Source organism: Apostichopus japonicus, chromosome 12, assembly GCF_037975245.1.
Source record: "Apostichopus japonicus isolate 1M-3 chromosome 12, ASM3797524v1, whole genome shotgun sequence".
Classification (NCBI taxonomy): Eukaryota; Metazoa; Echinodermata; class Holothuroidea; order Aspidochirotida; family Stichopodidae; genus Apostichopus; species Apostichopus japonicus.
The window spans coordinates 5,879,476-5,899,611 of NC_092572.1; the positions used below are offsets into that span (position 1 = coordinate 5,879,476).

At 37.5% G+C, this 20,136-nt stretch overlaps 3 protein-coding genes across 19 annotated transcripts in view; 1 reads left to right on the forward strand and 2 right to left on the reverse strand.

The window, feature by feature from the left end:
* Positions 1-20,136, forward strand: part of LOC139977545 (uncharacterized) — a 270,650-nt gene that overhangs the window by 170,401 nt on the left and 80,113 nt on the right. The gene's annotated exons all lie outside the window — the stretch shown is intronic.
* The window catches only part of LOC139977552 (uncharacterized), a 94,948-nt gene that overhangs the window by 53,656 nt on the left and 21,156 nt on the right, over positions 1-20,136 (reverse strand). For all 11 annotated transcript variants that reach the window (XM_071986948.1, XM_071986952.1, XM_071986947.1 and 8 more), the window contains exons 2-5: positions 13,404-13,559; positions 11,487-11,816; positions 10,617-10,946; positions 6,834-7,091 (exon numbers count right to left, since the gene is read on the reverse strand). In XM_071986948.1, the coding sequence (XP_071843049.1) occupies positions 6,834-7,091; positions 10,617-10,946; positions 11,487-11,816; positions 13,404-13,455 (970 nt within the window). In that variant the 5' untranslated portion in view covers positions 13,456-13,559. The remainder of the gene's footprint in view (positions 1-6,833; positions 7,092-10,616; positions 10,947-11,486; positions 11,817-13,403; positions 13,560-20,136) is intronic.
* Positions 7-1,813, reverse strand: LOC139977915 (uncharacterized). The gene is made up of 2 exons (XM_071987639.1): positions 1,566-1,813; positions 7-698 (listed from the first exon to the last, which is right to left on the reverse strand). The coding sequence occupies exons 1-2, from the start codon at positions 1,697-1,699 to the stop codon at positions 425-427; spliced, it is 408 nt and encodes a 135-aa protein (XP_071843740.1). The 5' UTR covers positions 1,700-1,813; the 3' UTR covers positions 7-424.

The following is a 20,136-nucleotide window of genomic DNA, read 5'->3' on the forward strand; positions in this document are numbered from 1 at the left end:
TTTTTTATTGATGAATGTGCTTAGAATAAGTCTGCTGATCTTTACAACAACAAAAATTGAAAAAAAGGAATAGTTCTTCGAGTCCAAACCTGATTCCAAACTAGTACATGCATTATGTTTTAGATCAATTGGCATGACTGATGACTATGGGAAAAGGAGCCCCGCACCCCTACCACTTTTTAAATTACTGCAAAGTTGTAGGAGACATGCAGGTTGCAATCACTCCAACCTCCCCCACCCCCAAATAATATTACTTGCTGAAGTGAGGAAGATTAATAGATTTGACTTATTACAAAGTAGAACTAGGCCCCATGCTGCTCTGATGGCTTGCAACAAGCTGTGCAACAACTCCATCCCACCCCCCCCCACCCAAAAAAATATGATATCACTTGCTGATGCAAGGAAGACTTATAGATTTGACTCATTACAACAGTAGAACTTGGTCCCATCCTGCTATGATGGCTTGCAAGAAGCTGTAAAACTGATGGAGGTTGGCTCGGGCAAATTGTACCAGAGATGTGCCTTGGGTCATCCTCAGCAAGAACAACACGACAACACGACCTAATTGAGAATTGTCATCATCAAGCCTCCGTCTAAATATGTCCTTCATCAGTTGCGGAATGTACTTGTAACTATTCTTTTCCATAACAGGAACACAGGTCCATCTGCCTGCAGACTTTGAGAAATTTCTTGTAAACCTGAAAGTAGAATCACAAAAATAAACTATCACTCAGGGAGGAAAGTACTGTTTCTCAGGGGAGGAATTCAAGCAAGAAGACATTTGGCTAGGCTACGTAGAAAGAGTTAGGTACTGAAGTAACTGTAATTTTTGATTTACGAGAGAAAATAACGATTTCAATCAAACAAACATTTTTCAAGGGAGGCAAATTGGCTAGGCTATATGGGAAGAGATATTTGTAGAAAAGGTAGAAATGAAACGAAATTCCTACAGTTATTCCACTTAGGCCCTAGGCCTACTAAATTTATTCTTTCCACATAGCCTAGCCAATATGTTTTCATCAGCTTCCTCCCTGGAAAAACGATAATTTCCTCCCCATGATTGAGGAGGTACAGAGGTAAGAAACGTTTTTAGGGGAGGAAACAAACATTATTTAGGGCATGAAACTAACGGGAACCGCCAGAACGTAGGCCTCGTGATTTCGGCTACTGCATATGCAATCACTGCCATCATAGCCCATGCCTTGTTAAGTCTAGTGTAAAATATCTATGCGTCGGCGTGAACGTTAGTTAGCACTGTATCAAGAACAAAAACTTGTTGCAATTTGATAAGACTATGACTGTGAAGAAAGAGTAAGAAAAGTAAGAGCGTTTAGCCTAACTGGCCTTGGTTGTGCTAGTAAATAATAGGCTAAGTACACTATACTACTAGTACTAGTAGTATTATAGACTTAGTATAGGCCCCTATACTGGCCTAGGCTAAACTAGATACTGTAGTAATAATAGTGGAGGCAGAGGTTCGGTCTCAGTTTCTCTCACCGATAATGAGAAGTAACGTTTAATCATGTAAACAAAACCTGTAACGAACAATTATATCCTTTGCTTACCTGTCGAGTAGAAGTCGAGTGACTTCTGAATCACTCTTCAGATGTAAATTCCTCTTCACTTCGCTCCATCTTTCCCATTGATTCCCGAAAGAGACACGGTGTCGTGACACTTTTTCTTCTGGGCTTTCCGCCATTTTCTCTTTTCAGGTGAAGTTAGGTTCTTCAAAAATTTATATTTCCCATTTGAGCGCTTCTTCATTGTTTTATTCTTTTGTCACTTCGTCACCAGGTTAAAGTATTGTGTGCATGTATCAATTATACGAAACTAAATATTTTGCTAAGTACTACGTACAGTAGGCTTACGTGCGTGTACACTTTACTCACGGTAAAGACGCTGAGGGATTACCATGCCAATGACTGAGAATATTTTAAGCTCCAAGTCATACATAAACATCTCTTCACTGATTGGTTGAATTTGAATAGGCGGTTTGTAGAGCTGCATGTGATAAATACTAATGTCGATTGTGTCTGGGAGACACAATTCTCAGAATCATATAATATCCTTAATTACTTGCTAATTAACGTTCGATGTGGGGAAAAAAGTATGAGAAAGTCTTAGTTTGTCTTTTGTGATCGTATTATGATAAAAACTCGATAGACACGGAAAAATTCTGGACAAACGCAAAATGCTGCTTTAAAATGTGCAGTCATACCAAAGTACTGTACTAAGTTTCTTACTTGCAAACTTTTTCGCGGTCCTTTTGACCACATGGTTCAGTCAATTTCTTTTGTGCATCATTTGTGTGTAAACTACTGTTCTTCATGCATCGTCAAAAGTAACCATTGAAGTTTGATTTTTTAATCGACATTGCTTAAAAAGTGATTTACATAGGCCTACTGTAATTTTCTTGGAGCTGGTAAATGTTGGATCAGGTTTTGAGGATTTGCGCATATGCACTGTACTGTACATAGTTGAAACCCTGAAATTCAAACAGGCATACATGTACATGCAGTACTGTGGAATTTAGCGAGAGATACAGTATACATACACACTGTAGGAACAGGGATTTTTGAAGAGTTGGTTGTTGGAATCCCTGCAAGCTCATGGAACTACTATGGCGATAAAGGAAGTAATAGGGCAAGGATAGGGGTAAAAATTGGTTGCAAGGGCAGGGTGGGTGAAAAGAGGGGGGTCGGGCCGCCCCTGTCAACAGCGAAGCTAAGGCACTGGGCCATCTGTCCATGATATTGTGTAGAACTTCACACAGTAAAGGCAGGAATACCATCGCATCTTTACAACTACACTAGTAAAAGTAGGTCATACAATATACGCAATTGATGTTCGAAAGGGAAGCAAGCTTTTATAACAGGACTCAAACTTATTTGGGGACTTGCATCGCTGGGACACAAACTTTTTTTCTAGTAACATTGCTGTTAAACCCCATAAGTATGGCCCAAATTGTCACAAAAATATTGGGCCCCACAAGTTTGGGCCCAAAGAATGTGTCCCAAAATGCATTTGAGGTAGAAAAAATCTGGATCCACCTCGCCCTAACATGGGCCTGCCATATTTTGGGGCCCAGATGGCCTACATGTACCAGCAACCAGCAACTGTATACTAAGTGTGGATTCAATCTAACTTAAGGTTGCGGAGTTATTGCAATGTAACAAAAAAGTGCCCAAATGGTCCCAAACATATTGGGCCCCACAAAATCGGCCCAAAGAATGTTTCCCACAATGCATTTGAGGTGGAAACTAGAATACTACAGTGGCTCAACCCTTGCATCTGTGAAAGGAAACCAATTCAGAAGACGGCTGCCATGAGTCTATAGTACAGTGTTGTATGTATTCACTGTTTAATGAACTAAACTTAGCATACAGCGCCATGGCCAATGTGGTAAAGCACTAGTAGCTCAACAACACAAGCGATAAGGTTACGCTGACTAGCTAATTCTGCCCTGAAAGTAATTCTAGCAAATTAGTCATGGTCAAATATCTTAGACCACTTCCCTGCTTAGACTGTGATGGCATCAAAAATAAATTTGAGGGTAAGGGATGATACACCTTCAGGGCAACTGACACAAGTATACATGGATAAGGACCTAATTAGCATCTGAAGGATCTGTCTTCTGATATGCAACATTTGGCTTAAAAGAATAGTCCAGGTCTTTTGTTTGTTAGAGAGGAGCATAATCTAAGCAATCTGGTGAAATTTGCATTCAATTCCTATATACCCTTTTTTGGGTATTGACATTTGACAGTTGAAATTATCTGATACTCTACCAAAAGTGAACTTGAAGCAAAGTGTGATGTCATAGTTCCCCCTGACAAGTAATGTTTTGTATTTTCTTTATTTTTCAGTCTGTTGATTTGACCTTGGATTGCTACTTTGCCAGGGTTACTAGTTTCTCTTAAGGGGATGTGAAGTATATAAAATACCAATACCTATGGTACATTCACATTATGGATGCATCCAATTGTGGACTATAAACTGAGACGCAAATATTAAAGGAAACAAAACATTATTTAGCAGTGTGCAACAATTACGTCACACCTGTTTGCACCAGGTTCACTTGGTATGAAAGGTGGCAACTTCAACTGTCAATATTTCAAAAACAGTACAAAGGAATTGAATGCAAATTTCACCAGAATGAGATTATGTTCCTCTTTAATATATCAAAAAGATATTTTGACCAGGACTATTGTTTTAAATGACTTTCAGCTGTTCCACATCCTGATGAGCTTCCTCCCTCCAGATAAAGCTCACTGTCATAGCGCAAAGATTGGTAAGCAATGGAATTTTTTTAATTTATCCATGCTCCAATTTGAAGATACATCCAAGGTTCTTGCAACTTTCCTTGTTCTTACCCAAGTCAAACTGAACAATAACCTTCAACTAATGCAAACAATGCACAGTACAGCATTGTTACGAACGCAGGATTCTGCGTCCGGGACGCAATATTTTGGCCAGGGACGCAAAATCTTCAAATTGCTTGCGTCCCAAGGACGCAATTTTTTTTTTTTTTGAGAAACAAATTCCAAGTATACACACTCACAACTAGGTCAACGGAAAACATAACAAAACTGTCAAAACACATTTTGGAATGAACATTATTTCTTTTCAAAAGACCACAACTTCTTCTAACAAGAAGCAAAATTTCTCCTACTCCAACAAATCATTGAATTTGTTTGAAAATAAATATATCATAACAATCAACCGCAAGGTACAGTGTTAACAAAACCCCATTACGGAGATTTTCATGCTAAAAATAGGCAATGATGCTTTTCCAAAATTCCCATGATTTGATTGGTTATAAGTTCCCATCCATTGTCTGTGAAAATTCGTGCAACTGTAGTGCTCAGTGAACACGGAGTATGTTGTTTAACAACAATTACTTGCAACTAACTTTCCCCTGTGTACAGATAGTGAAGTTTTTGGCGGTATAGGCTATCATGTGTGTGCACTCCAATATCATAACGTTAGGCCGTGTCACATACAGTGCGCAGTGGCGTCGCCAAGGGGGGGCCAGGGGGGCACGTGCCCCCCCTGGAAAACCTAGTGCCCCCGAGTGCCCCCCCCCCATCTGAGATTTGGGTTGGTAAAAAAATATATATATATTTTGTTATATTCAACTCCCATCATCTGAGTTGGTTTTTCATAAGGACAAAGAAGCACAGTAATTCGTATTTTCTTCAATTCTATATTTGTGGACCCATATATTAACCCTGTTGTGTAGGGGGTGCAGAGGTCATTTGAGGTCAGATGCTTGCAGGAACAAATGGTGAATGTTCACACCTGCATACTGAGCCATACTCGATGTGTGATCAAACTTTGGATTGCATGGTGAGATCCCTGATAGGAGCCAATAACGGTGCTGGAACCTGTTACATCTTAATAGATAATGGGAGAAAACGAGAAGGACAAGAAAGGAGTCGGGGGTCATGCACACATTAATTCAACAAATGTAGGTTCTATTGATAGGGTTAGGCATAATATCGACAGCATGTGGTTCATATCCTCTACAAAATTCTGCGGGTTGTTAAAATCATTACCTCAAAAATAGCAATTTCTGGAGATATCTTCAGATCGAATTTAGCATCAAATGTGGCACCATTTTGCGTCTAGCCCATCCTCCTTATGCGAAAATTTTCCACCCTCTCCCCTTAGACCCCTCCCCAAGGACGGCGATCCGTATCCACCTAAGTGGCCCCAATCAAATACTGGTGCCCCCCCCCTGTGCCCCCAGACTGAAAAGTCTGGTGACGCCACTGACAGTGCGTATACCTTTTGACAACGAAGAGGCTTCGTAATATTTGAATCATTGTTTTGATCAGAAAATGTTAATGAGTCGAGACAATCTATGAATTTTGTGGGAAGCTAACATGTCTGATCCTGAACAGGATATTTCAGCTCACAGTATGTTTCTTCTCTCTGTATTAATACAGTAGTTGCTAATGTAAAATGTGCATTCTTACCATCAGTAGTTTCTGTTGCAAAAACATTTTGCAGTCCAATAAACCACGTGCTTCAGTAAATGTTATTTTGTCGCAACATTCGTGTGTAAACTAACTGTACTTTAGAACATTGAACTGATTTTTTTTTAAGCTACATTGCTTAAAAAACTATTTACATATACCTACTGTAATTTTCGTATAGATTATTGCTTGCAAAGAGCCAGGATTAATGTTGGATCAGATTTTAAGGATTAGCGCATGTGTAGTTGAAAATGAAGCTCGAACAGGCATGTACATGCAGTAGTACAGTTTATTGGAATTTAGCGAGAGATATGCACACTGTAGGTAATGGGATTTTTGAAGTTGTTTGTTGGAAGGTCAAAGCACGGATCTACTACGGAGTTGGCGAGTAGGGAAGTACAGTAGAAGGACGGATGAAGGAGGGGGGACTGGGGGTTAAAATGGGTTGAAACGGCAGGGTGGTCGAAGGGAGGGGCGCCCACGGCCGCCCCTGAAAATAGCGAAGTTAAGGCACTGAGCATTTCTGCCCTATATTGTGTATAACATTCATAAAGTATAGGCTGTGATACTACACTAGTATTAGTAACAGTAGGTCATACAATAAACGTAATTGGTTTTCGATTGGGACGCAAGCGTTTTTTTACAGGGAGCAAACTTTTTCGGGGGCTTGCATCCCTGGGACGCAAACTTTTTTTCACTAATAACATTACTGACAGTATATCAACACTTCAATATTGATCTACACTTTAAGACAATGACAACATTGGTGGTTTAATAACAAAACTTACCCCATTGCTAAATTGATAATTTTAAGTGCACAGGGTAGCTGTAGGATATCTTTTGAAGACTCACCTTTGTCGCAATCATGAACTATTACATCTGACTTTTCACCAGGACCAATGTCATTGGTAGCACTACAAGAGAATCCAGTTGAGGTTCCATAGGCAACACTTTCAGTGAACGTTTTGCTAGTTCCATTATTTATATTACTACTTCCGTTGAAGAATGAATATTGAGTTATGGCTGCAGGTACAGCTTCACATTCACAAGTTAATGTGACTTCTGTACAGTCTTCTCCTTTCTGTATATCCAAGGTGCACATAGGTGCATCTACAAAGAAAAAATATAAGTATATACTTTTACATTACAATTAGGTAAGTACAAGGGTAAGCACCAGGTGCCTGTGTACATTAAACTGTACGTACCTCATTACTAATATATTATAATTACAATACATCATCTAACATCATTTATTAAGATTATATAAATAAAATGTACCTTGTGCCTATGTCCCCCAACAATAGCTCAATATCTTTAAATTATTCAGGATTTATTTCCCTTGTTTTAACATAATTTGCATATATATTGAAGTTATTGCAATTCAATTCAACTTTATTTCAACCAACAATGTTCAAAGAATTGACAGTGATGTATTCAGATAAGAGATTTGAAACATGATAAAGGGATAAAGGGTTAAAGGGATTACACAAGGAAGCTACTAATAGCTTATGGGATGTGAGCACTTACCCTTTTAAAGAGAAACAAAGAAAACATGCTCATGAGTGGAAAAGAACAATACGGATAAACAGAATAAAGGACAAAACAGTAAGAAAAGGGCAATGCATGGCTAGATAACAATCAAAATGTAAATTAAAAATAATCAGATAGGATTGTAATTTCTTTTCAAGCTTAGTGAGAAGATTTTTTGATCGAGTCTGGGAGAACATTCCAGGTGAACAGTCCTGAATATCTTATGTTACGCTGGCTTATTGCGAGACTACAGAAAGGGATGATGTAATCAGAACTATCTCTGGTGTAGCAACAATGACTACGAGGAGCAAACAAATCGGAGAGTAAATTTGGTAATAAATTGTGGCAGGATTGGAACATGAATACGGCTAGGGTACTTGACATTAAGTTATCAAAGACGGTTAGGGCGTTGTATTTTTTAAAAATCGGTTTTGAATGGTCCAGATATGACTTGCCATCGATTGCACGGAAGGTTCGTTTTTTTACCTTCAATTATGTGACTTCATTATAAACTTTTCTGGGGAGTCGAATAGTTCTACCACATGTAAAGATTGATGTATGCCTATTATTGATTGTTTTGTGTGTTCCATCATAGTTACTGTAGCTTATAATGAATATTGTGTAAAAAAGGAAGTGGTTGTGCTAGAAAACTGGGTATTGAACACTTTCCCAGAAGAATTTTGCTTCTGTTAATGCTACAGTAAGTAGGCTATTTTGTTCCTTTTATTGATCATTCATTTTTGTACATTCGACATGATAATTCCCTTGACGATTATGAGGTATATGATACAACAAACTAATCATTGGCATGTATTGGATAACAATTCTGGACAACTGAGTCAATCATTCTCCTACCTCTCCTCCCCTGCATTGCAAAAACTCAATGCACTTCGTCTATTTACAAGGCAACCCATGGTGTAAGTCATTGCCATTATTCAATTGCAGGGCTGGGCTATCATAACGCACAAATCTGACTCGACTACAATCAGTGTGCTAACGTACCTGGCAACTGTGTGCCCACATACAGCATGCATGTTGTGCATAATTGATGTAACTAAAAAGAATGCTGCCCTTGGTGTTCCAGATTTTTACATTGGTTGGCTTGGCTTGTGTTAGCCTCACATGGCCATTTTATAATTGTGCTTGTGTTGTTTCACAGTTTTGTACATTTCAGGTTACAAAAAAGTATGAATGTCTGTATATTACGACATGTACAGGATCCTATACGATTGTCACTCAGGACCTCAATTTACACGAATCCATTTGTTGTACACAGATTGCCAATTACCATCGGAGACGAAACATTCACCCATCCTTTATATACCTTTCATTAGTGAAAGTCTTGAACTGGGTGTCAATTTGAGACTATTCTTAACACCTCAAGTAAACAGGTTACATACGGAGAAAGAATTTATCCAAAATTAAGCCTGCCGTCTTTAGACAAAAAATATTCCTGTATTGATTACATCGGTTTGCTTGGCTTGCGTTAGTTAGACATGACCATATTATGTGTGATTTTGTTGTTTGCACTTTTTACATTGCAGGTTGTAAAAACAAAGATTTTTGTCTGTACATTATGACTTGCACATGATTATACATGATCGTCACTCAGGACCCTAATATTGCACGACTCCATTTATTGTACACAAATTACCAATGAATCCAATACCATCATAGACGACACATTCATACATCCTTCATATATCTTTCATCAATTGGTGAAAACCTTGCACTGTGTGTTAATTTGAGACCAGTCTTAACACCTCCTACTAAAACAGTTTACATACTGAGAAATGCCGAATGAATACCAAAAAGATCCCTGTGTATTTTATTTAGAAACCACAAAGGAAAATATGACGTTCCAGAGAGAAAAAATCCCAGGTTACTTTGTCATCATGCTTCATTCAACATGAAAGCATCAATATGGTCACAGCATACACATTTTCATTAGACAAACAGAATGTCCATTGAAAGTACACATTCGCAAGGTAATTTAATTTCCCCGTAGACATATTTACTTCTGTAACGATCAAGTTACTAGACATACTATTTTGCTAGATTCTTTTTATCATGGTTCTATCGTTATTCCATTGGTACAAAAATATTTGAAAACTATAAAACAAGATATTTTTTAACAAATGTAATACCTTTTAGGTATAGTGTCTTGCTAGTGTGTGAAGGGGGGGGGGGGAGGTATGACAAGTTTGTTTTCGTTTGAAGTTGATGGAGAAAACTAGATCATCAAAGAGCTTTGTGATTCCTTGCCATTCCTTGGGTTTGATTGCTTCCATTTTTTCTTATGGTAGAATCTAGAAACCAACATTTAAGAAAATAATTTCTAAACACGTTACTGCTCACTAGGAGGAGAAAGTTTTAGCAAGGAGTGACAGTATCTGTTGTTTGGTTTAATCAGCAGTCTAGTAAATTCGTACCAATTAAGGGGGTGTTCATTCAGAGTGGTACTCAATTGTCATCGGACCTATTAAATTGATAATCACATCTGATGTAAGTTCAGGACCGGGTACTTGACTGTCTTTCGGGATCACAGTAGGTGTTATCACTGTGCTGTACCCGAAGGAAATCACTGTAGCAATAGTAACAAACTCCATGTACCTAATATTATGCTTTGATGCCAAAACATCCTAGAAGTTTTAAGTAAATTTAAAAATGTTAAAAATGTAAACCTGATTAAATTTACTTAGCATTGCAATAACACACTACACATCCCATCTGTTAGTATTTCGGGCTCTTACACTCTTGAAGATGGATCCACATAACATATAAGAGATGTATCATTTTTTCTTTTCCTCTCTTCTTCTGCCTTTCATACTTTGAACTCCACAGGAAAGAAAACAGGTCCTTGTACTCAATAAGACACATGCACATACCAAATACTATTTATAAATCATAGGCTGCCAAGTATGCATATCATGGAAAGTTGTAATTACCAACACTGATAACAAACTGATATTGTCAATGTTTGCCGGTGAAAACAATACAGGCTGATAATGGGTACAAGAATACATTTTACTGTATTTGTCTTTCAAAATAAAGAAACATTTATAAGTAAAATAAGAGATATAAAAGTTGTTGTTTTCTACTTACACTGAACATTAAGATTCACTGTATGTGAAATGTGTTCCATACGTTGGTCATTGATTTCAACTTGCATCACATATCCAGTAAGCTGACAGGTGATAGTACTGTCACCTCTCACTGCAGTATATGTAGATGTTATGTTGTAGTCCGTATAGTTACCATTAGGTGTAATGACAAGAGGAGTTTTCTCTACAAGTAAAGGTTCCCACATCAAGCTTAAGTCACTGTTAGATCGAGCTCCAGCAGCAGAACAGGTTAGATCATATGATGTTCCAACAATGACATTCAGTACATCTACATCTTGTGATTCATACTGGATAGTTGGCTTAGCAAGCACTGAAGAAAATAACACAGAAATCAAATGTAATGAGTTTTCAATCCTTGTACTGGTTACTACAGCTAAATGTTTTTATGAGCTTGACAATGGGTGGAGGGTATACACTAAGGGCTTGTCTAATTCTTCCGCAACTGAATGTAAAAAATGAACCAACAGAACCATTTTTCCCTGATTGTTGATGGAGGTGACAGAGTCATCCCTCTCTCATCAGCCTTCTGTGTGAGCACGCCACTGCTTTACAGAGCAAAAGTACACACTTAACACTGCCGGTTAGTAGCTATATATATACATTATCCCACTTCTATTTAGAACCAGCACCTAAACAATACTTCAAGTCGAGAGAAACAGTGACAAATGATCACAAATTTGAACTGTTAACCTCCCTTAAGTGAAAACTGCAGGTGAAAGATTCACAGCACTTCATAAACTGTAGAATTTGGTACCATGCCAAATTAATTGCTTGAAAGGTAGCAACACTCCCCCCCCCCCCCCACCCAATTCATTAAAACATTCATGAATAGCGTTCTAGCAAGCCATACCTTCAACTATGACATCATATGAGGCTCCACCACCATCAATAGGAGCACAAGTATAAAGACCTCCATCTTCCTCCTCAACGTTCAATATGTCCAGGTTAAAAAAAGTAGGCTCCAGTGTATCATCAAAGTTTTCATACTTCTCTACTGTTGATTTAGTAACGGGAGGAGAGCTTCCTCTCTGATACGTCAACACTCTAATTGGTGGGTTTCCGACTACTACCTCTGTCCATGTACCTGATGTAGTCTGCTCTGTTATTATACATGGTAAGGATTGATTAACCTTGGTTGTATAGGTGTATACATTCTGACATGACACTTCAAAGAAACAACCTGCAAAATCAAACATATCACTAGCAAAATTATACATTAATGTTTGCTGTGTGCGAATAATGGAGTTGAGTAATAATTGAGTTTGATCACATTTAAATACTGTATTTGTACCTGTAGAATTCCTTTTTGCATGTATGGCAATTTAATAACCTATTTCTATTCCAGAACTCCAATCACACACCACTACAAAGTCCAGCTTCAAATTATTGGAAAAGCAAATATACAAGATCTGTCACAAAATACTGAAAAGTTGGCTTACATATTTTGGGTCAAGATTCAACAAAACCAATAACATCAATGTGTGTAAAGTTCTCCACAAGAAGATCATACTGTGTTACTGTAACAATGCAAGTGCCATGGTCATGTTTTAATAGCCTGATCCATTTTTGATTCCAGTACAAAGTACCAAGTTTGAGTCCTCATAGATTCTTGATAAAACGAGCTAGAGTCTTAAACATTGTTGCCTAGGCCTGTTTTGTGTATTGAGTTAACAAATGCAGTCGCAAAGATTGTTGGAGTACAGTTACAGAGATACTGTATATTGCCTCAAAAATGGAAAATATCACACTTTCATTTTGCTGCTCAAGCCATTTTTGACCATATCTTATCAGTATACAACTAACATATATGTCAAGCATTCAGACATATTGTATTGTCCTGTGATTATCATGTATAATATTGCTAGGCTACTCATCATTTTGTAGAGTTAGGGATTAACATCTTTTGCATTTTCTTTTCTTTTCATTGAAGAGCATCTAGTATAACCAGAGGGGAAACCCCTCCCAGCAGTTACTTGCCTTTAAATACATAAAATATGCAGCATAAGTCTAGTTTACAAGCTAATAACCCTGGCTGAAGTTCATACTGCAGATGGAGAACAGTATAAATATGCAGAGTACGGTGTGACATAATACCACAAAGATGAAAGAAAAACACATGGACATTGTTTGTTGTGGTAATTTTTTTGCTTGCTCACTCTTACAACAAAGAGCTGAATTTGCATTTGCTATAGTTAACCTTATGAGATCTGTTTGATATTTGGACAGTTGGACCACTGCTGACCCCAAATGACCTTTGAACTACACCAAAACTATTAGGGTACTGTACTCACTATAAGAAAGACACATGCTAACTATGAGCTATGTGATGTAACATACTGAATCTTGGGATATACGGTACTAAGAATGTATTCCACTTTTTTTGAAAACAAAAGCTGTTATGTTCTTTGAATACTGTAGGTCAATCTCTGAAGACTGTCCTTGTAAACGTGAAAGCTACATTGAAACTTGCATGAACCTTTGATGTGTACCACAGTGAGTTATAAGTTGCTGTATCCTTTTATAAATTGTTGAACATACAGTAGTTGGGGCAACTTCAGTTCAGTTTGCAATGGGGCTCATTATACTGTACCTAGAACCTAATCTTGGACAATGCAGTCATTTTTTTTACAGCTTTGAGACATTTACTGCCATTTGAAAGCCGATGTCAGCATAACCTTGACATGGCGGTACTGTAAAGTGGTTTTTAGAGGCTGCAGCTACAGTACTGCAGCTACTGTGTTCTATTACCCCTGTTAAGTTTTCTTACCATTCAAAACAAGTAAACTTGCCAAAATAAAGTGACACTGCAACATCTCCATTGACTGAGACTATAGAAAGTCACTCCAACATATGTAGAACAGATTTTCAAAAGTTGCTATGTGATTGACAGCAATCATATGATGGTGTTCACTTCCACAGCAGCCTGCAAGAAAAGAAGAACAAAAGTTTAACATCAAATTTGCTTAAATTGATGTCTTGCAAACAAATAATTGTGGTCCTACATGTTCCCATAAAGTAACCAACACTAAACTGTCTGCAACACTTTTGTGATCACAAAATGTGATCTGATTTTTTATCAAAAGGCACTTTTGAGATCTAAATATGGCGTTGAAAATGTAAGAAATATAAGGTCACCTACAAGCGGGCCAACAGATATGATAACATTGATGACCTCAGATGACATGGCCTTTAAGTTTGAAAATGTTCCACCATCCCATTCACAACTTGTCCAAAGAAATCAACCTTGTCACACCTTGGCACTGGGAGTTATTGCATTAAATGTCTGAAAATTAACTTTGACCTCCTATAACTTCACACTCAAAGCTCATCCGGGGGTCAACCTATTGACATTTATGATCAGAAGGTACCTTTAACATCTGAAAATAGCATCGAAACTGGAAAAATCCACAAAACATGAAAAGGTCACCAGAGGTCAAATTGATGTCAAAGGTCACCCAGATGCGGGTCGACAATTGGATTACATTGAAGCAACTCCCAACCCTAACGGACAATTCATTCTCAAGTTATCGCAAAAAAATAGTTTTTTATCATTAATTGACCTTTGGTGACCTCGGATCACATGACCGTTAAGTTTGAAAATATTCCCCTATACCATTTGCAACTTGTCCCAAAATATCAACCGTGTGACACATTGGCACTGGGAGTTATTGCATTAAATGTCTGAAAATTTACTTTGACCTCATATAACTTAACATACAAAGGTCACCTTAGGTCAACTTATTTACATTTTGGATCGATGAGACCTAAATATAGCATCAAACTATACAAATACAAACATTTTTTTCTTTGCCCATTTTCTCCCCCCAAAATACTAGTTTTTTTCAAATTTAGGTCAAGGGTCACCCAGATGCGGGTCGACAATTGGATTACATTGGAGCAACTCCCAACCCTTACGGACATTTCGTTCTCAAGTTATCGCAAAAATACTAGTTTTTTTTATCATTCGTTGACCTTTGTTGACCTCGGATCACATGACCGTTAGGTTTGAAAATGTTCCTCTAACCAGTTCACAACTTGTCCCAAACTATCAACCTTGTCACACATTGGCACTGGGAGTTATTGCAGTTTTAATATTTTCGGTTTTTGGACCATAACTGACCTTTGGTGACCTTTGTGGGCACCAAAACAATAGGGCACACCTTCTCTATATGGCGGATCTATAGTCCAAGTTTGGCCTCAATCCAACATTCCCTTATTGAGATAGAGCGTACCCAAGCAAGTGTCACAGACGCACACACACACACACACACACACACACACGCATGTTTGTGTTTCATTCAGACCGAGGACCCCATTGTATTTTCCATTGTTCAAATCCACGTACCCTAACTTTAACAATACCCCATACAATAGAATTCTTCCGAGGACGTGGTGATTCTTTAGAAATCACAACCGAGGACCTGAAATTCTTTTGTTCAAGTCCTCGGTCAGATAGCAAAACAAACGCACACATACACACACACACGCAAACCTGACTGCATAGGTTCCTTTTGCTAAAGCAAGGAACCAAAAATCACACAGGGGAGAAATAGAGCATAAATTCGAAAGCGGACAAACTGTTGTTTTTCTATACTTGGTCACTAGCTGAGATAGCAGCCTTGCTGTTTTTCTAATGTCATTCATAATATTCCTACTGTAATGTTAGTTTTGTAATAATCTTGTACAAACATACAGTATGAGAAATAAACTTGAAATTGAATTGGAATTGTTAGTATTTTATTACTGCTGTAGTATGCATGTTATTGTTGTTAAGTACTTCATTCTACATGCTTCAGGTTTGTTACCTTCTGTGTTGGGTTTCTGCTATTATTATGTGGGAGAAAAGTTTATTTTGAAACTACATGTGCTCATAGTTTTATGTGTTGGTGGACAAAGTTACCAGAGGGTTCATCATTAACTTCACAGTGTTTGTGTGTATTACTTTTATGTTGTTTTCATGGTTGCTATACTAACCAAGGGTGTGCCTCTGTACATATCTCTGTCTTAACATTAGATATATATATACATTAAGAACTATTTCCAGCAATTGCTGTGACCGCTGAATAACTTTCGCACCCTGTAGTTAACACCATGGTTAACACTGACTTCTTTTCCGCTTTCACCTCAAATCTTGAATATACATTGCATGCAGAAGTTAGTGACACCAGATCTGTATTAGAATTTGCTATGTACTTTGTGCATTACTGTAGCACTTTTTTGAGAGTACTGTAACCCTTCAAATATTGTGACTTCCTATTCATTGATCCAGAGTGGGCAATTAGAGCTGGAGAAGGATAACAGTGTGTACACTATATAGGAGATTTTGGGAAATTTGTGGTTAAATTGTCAACACAGGAGCAAGAACAGGGCTGAAAAACCTTGTGAACCTTCTGAACCAGATTCTCGGGAAATCCCCGATACTCGCGGGAACCCAGCCTGTCTGAAGAAAAAAAATGGAAAACGACAAACATGGGGGGGGGGAAGGGAATTTAAGTACAAGAAAAACTAAAATTTCACAAAAAGAAGAAGAAGAAGAAGAACTTCACGTTAATGCGCCCAAATTAGCATAAATGGCATTTGGAGCATTGTCACAAAATAATTACAGATTCTAGAGATACAAATATTATCCCCATGGAGAGAGTCCACCTAGTTATAGGTCTATCATAGCATAGACAATTTTCTGAGATATGCATTTGGTATGCTTTACTTCCAGAGGTGCAAACATGTGGACGGAAAATGTTGCCATTTTCAAACTGCACTGCAGTATTTGTACATGGAGCTATTCTCAACTCCAAAAGTGGATTACTCCAAATTGAGTCATGATTGAACTTTGTGGCTTTAGGTTCCTCTCATAAATATTTTAGAAAATATACCAATGAATTTGTGAGTTATTGCGAAATCGGACCAGTGTTTCGGACATCACTTTTTCCGTCCACATTTATACACCAATTTGTGAGTGGCGTAGTTTGGGGTTAAATAACAAATGTTGAAAGTGGTGTGTTTTTTCAATACTGTCATAGTTGTTAAATATATATCAGACATGTGTCCATCCAGCCACATTGTATTACACAATAAAGTTGAACAACATGCAATATGTGTCCGTCCACATTTTGGTGATGTTCACAGCTTCATAGAGCAAACATATATAAGTATGTTAAAACCCGCAAGACTGTTTTGTTACTCTAATTAAAGCATAAGTACCCCTCAACTACAGTACTGTATGTACATTTCCACTCATCTGTTTTGATATTATTACCATTACAAGTTTTCCGTCCAAGTGTGTGATGTCCGAAACACCAGTGATGTTCGAAACAAGTTTGAATTAATATTGCTTGACAAAAAGACACAATAGATGAGCACTTCATACATTATGACAAGTTTTATCAATTGTTACAAACATACATGCACTACTTAAAACTTTTTCCATCTTTTCCAAATATCATAACAAAGTAACCTTAAAAGTATGTTTTCGACATCACCATGTGTTTCGGACATCACTGTTGTGAATCCAGCATATTGTAAATAGCACTATTTTCAACTGGATGATTCAAGTGGTTGAAGTTAGTGTACATACTAGAGTACACTAAGATCCTGCTTCTTAACTTTGGTGTCAGTTGACCTGTACATGTAATCATCTTTTCACAACTTGTGACAAGTCTAAAATGATATTCTACATATTTGAGCATGAATGTTACTAGGAATATCAAATTACTAGAATTTTTCTAGATATGACCTCATTAACACTACAATTTCCCATCATTTAGTACTGAAGAGTAAAAAAAAGTTTTGGTGAATTTTTCTGACATAGCATGTGTCAGGATGGCATCACATTATACAGTACATTAGAAGTAATGCTGTAATTGTCTGCTATAGCTTGAATCAAGCTATTCGTCACAACCATAGAAAGCCTATTTATAGGCTAGAAGAACTACATCAAAGGGAGCGTGGGTACCATGCATGGACTGTCATGTGATGTGTTCCAGCTTCCATGGTGGTACCAATTTGATATTTCCCAATATCACTTTGAGAATTGTAAAGTTAATTACACACAATTGGAATAGACCTCTGACAAGTTTTGTAGCATAGATCATGTTTCTATCACATTGGTCTACGGCACAGTACAGTATCTCAACGTCACTTTGAAAAACTGAACACCATTCAGTGTCGTCTGCCACTCTATATGTATGAAATCAGTGTGCATCTACAGTACAACACCCTATGTTAGAGCAGTTTAACTGTTGATGGGAACTTGATGGTTGTCAAGGAAAGCTACCAGTACTTTATAAAGATGTTAGCTAAGTAGTACGACCGCGGAACGTGTCTGGTGATCTAACCTATAAATGTTGGTCAACGACTGTAACTATAATGTTGAGGTACAGACATTGCTCAGTTCTGTGTGTTGTCTGCTGCTCTAAGCCCACATATGGTCATTTTCACAATCAGTGGTGTAACTTTTGTACACTAAGGGCTAAAATTTCAAATACCATATCTATATTAACATTTTTACTAACATTACATGTAAAAGGGTTCAAATTTTTGGAATTTCAACTTTTCAGAGCTTAAAACATATACGTTTATGGGTGTAATTTTTTCGGTGACTGTGTGACTCTAGGAAACTTTAAGCAATAAGATATATTTTTAAGCAACCATATTTACACAGTGTTAAAACAGTACTCTGATTCAAGTAAACTTTAAATTGCTTATCATTATATGTTACTTAAAAGGAGAAAGTTTTTAATACTATTGCAGATATTTCCATGTTAACTAATTTTATTATTTATTGGAAATGAAGGAATTTTTTTCTTAATTTTAACTTTAAATTATTTAAAAAAAAAAGATAAGGCCAAGTCAAACTCCCTAAATAATGTCTCCTCACAGAGGGCTAATATCCAATCCAAGTTGCCCAAAATCCATGCAGTTTTGCAAAAGTTAGAATTTTTCCACTTATGCATATCAGAGGTGACATTAACATTTTACGTGTGTTTCAGAGGTGACAAAAATGTTTACAAGTTGTTATGAAGACTTTTTTGCTAATAACAAAGAAGTAAACACTTAATCTCAATGTATTTTCATCACATCTTTAATCAAACACTGATTTAAATTAAAACATTTTTGCCAAGTAGCAGAGAATATGTATCGTCAAATTAGTGAAACAAGTGAATGAATACAGAACACAGAATACAATAGTGTTATGCTAAGAAAGATAGGTAAATGTCAGGTAAAGCAAATGTGGGCATTTAAAAAGGATTTTGTAAACATTGGGTTGAAGTCTCTTACTGTAGCACTCGTATTGCAGATGATCATCTCACATAAAACATACAGTACCGCCCATAAGTAACTTGGTAAACCGCGCTCTTGTTTTTGGCGCTCAGTGCATTTAACCGCGCTCTATCTTTTGTTAAAACCTGCATTTAAATGCAGGTAATTGCGGGGAACTGTTTATCAGAGCGCAGATTCCGTCGGAAGGCTTCCCTAATTCTATTCATGCCCGCTAGAAGTGTGAAGTTCATTGTTACCATCAGATGGTCAATGGCTATAATCCTACTTAATTCCTTCCAATCCGGTTACAAAAGAATATCGATCGTCGCTGGTAGAAGGAAGACCGAAGGTTTATACTCAGTCAAGAAAATGTGTTAAGCATGTATCTTAAACTACCCAAACCTTAACCGGAAGGGAGATGGCCACACTCACATACAGACAATTGCCAGATGCTAGAGCGAGGTTAATACGGTAATGCATAGGTTATATGAGGTGAGGGAGTACGCGCTGTGGATTGTTTAAATTCAACATACAATACAAATGTCCGCGCAAAAATATGTGAGCAAAATAGCTGACCATTAAATCCCCCTAAAAAGGAATTTACATTTTAACCTGTACAAGGAAAATCATTGGTACAGCAGGCTGTCGCCTGATGATTTGCATGCTACAGTACTGTACAACATTCTTACAATGTGCGTGAAACACTTGTTCTTAGTTAAACTTGGCAACTCGCCAAGAAACGATTGTCAGTGGAACGTCTATACATAGCGAAACAGCGAACAATATCCAATGCACCAAGTCTTGTCTCGTATTCGTTAGCCTTTGAACAGTACTCTATAAATCAGTGCAACGTTTCCTAGCCTAATGTGCCTAAAGTCCACACAAAACACGAGGCCTGATGTTACTACTAAAAATGATATGTTACCCCGAAAGGATAAGGCACAAAGTTTTCTTCTTGCTTTTTATTACTTCTGGTAACCAAAACATATCGGGTAATAAAATAAACACGTATAAGAAAGGTTTTCCCCTTCAACACGAAACTATTCTCGTTTAAAATGAGTTTTACTCGCGCAGCACAGTACCATTCATAATTTGCATATTACAAAAAATTTACACTCGGCGTCCAGATGGCGGGAAAATGTAACATCATGTTCAATTTGTTGTGTCGTTCCCATGGTGCGATGAACTTGTTGACAAGTTCAAATGTTGATGACCTACTAATGTTCTGTGACCAATGTCAA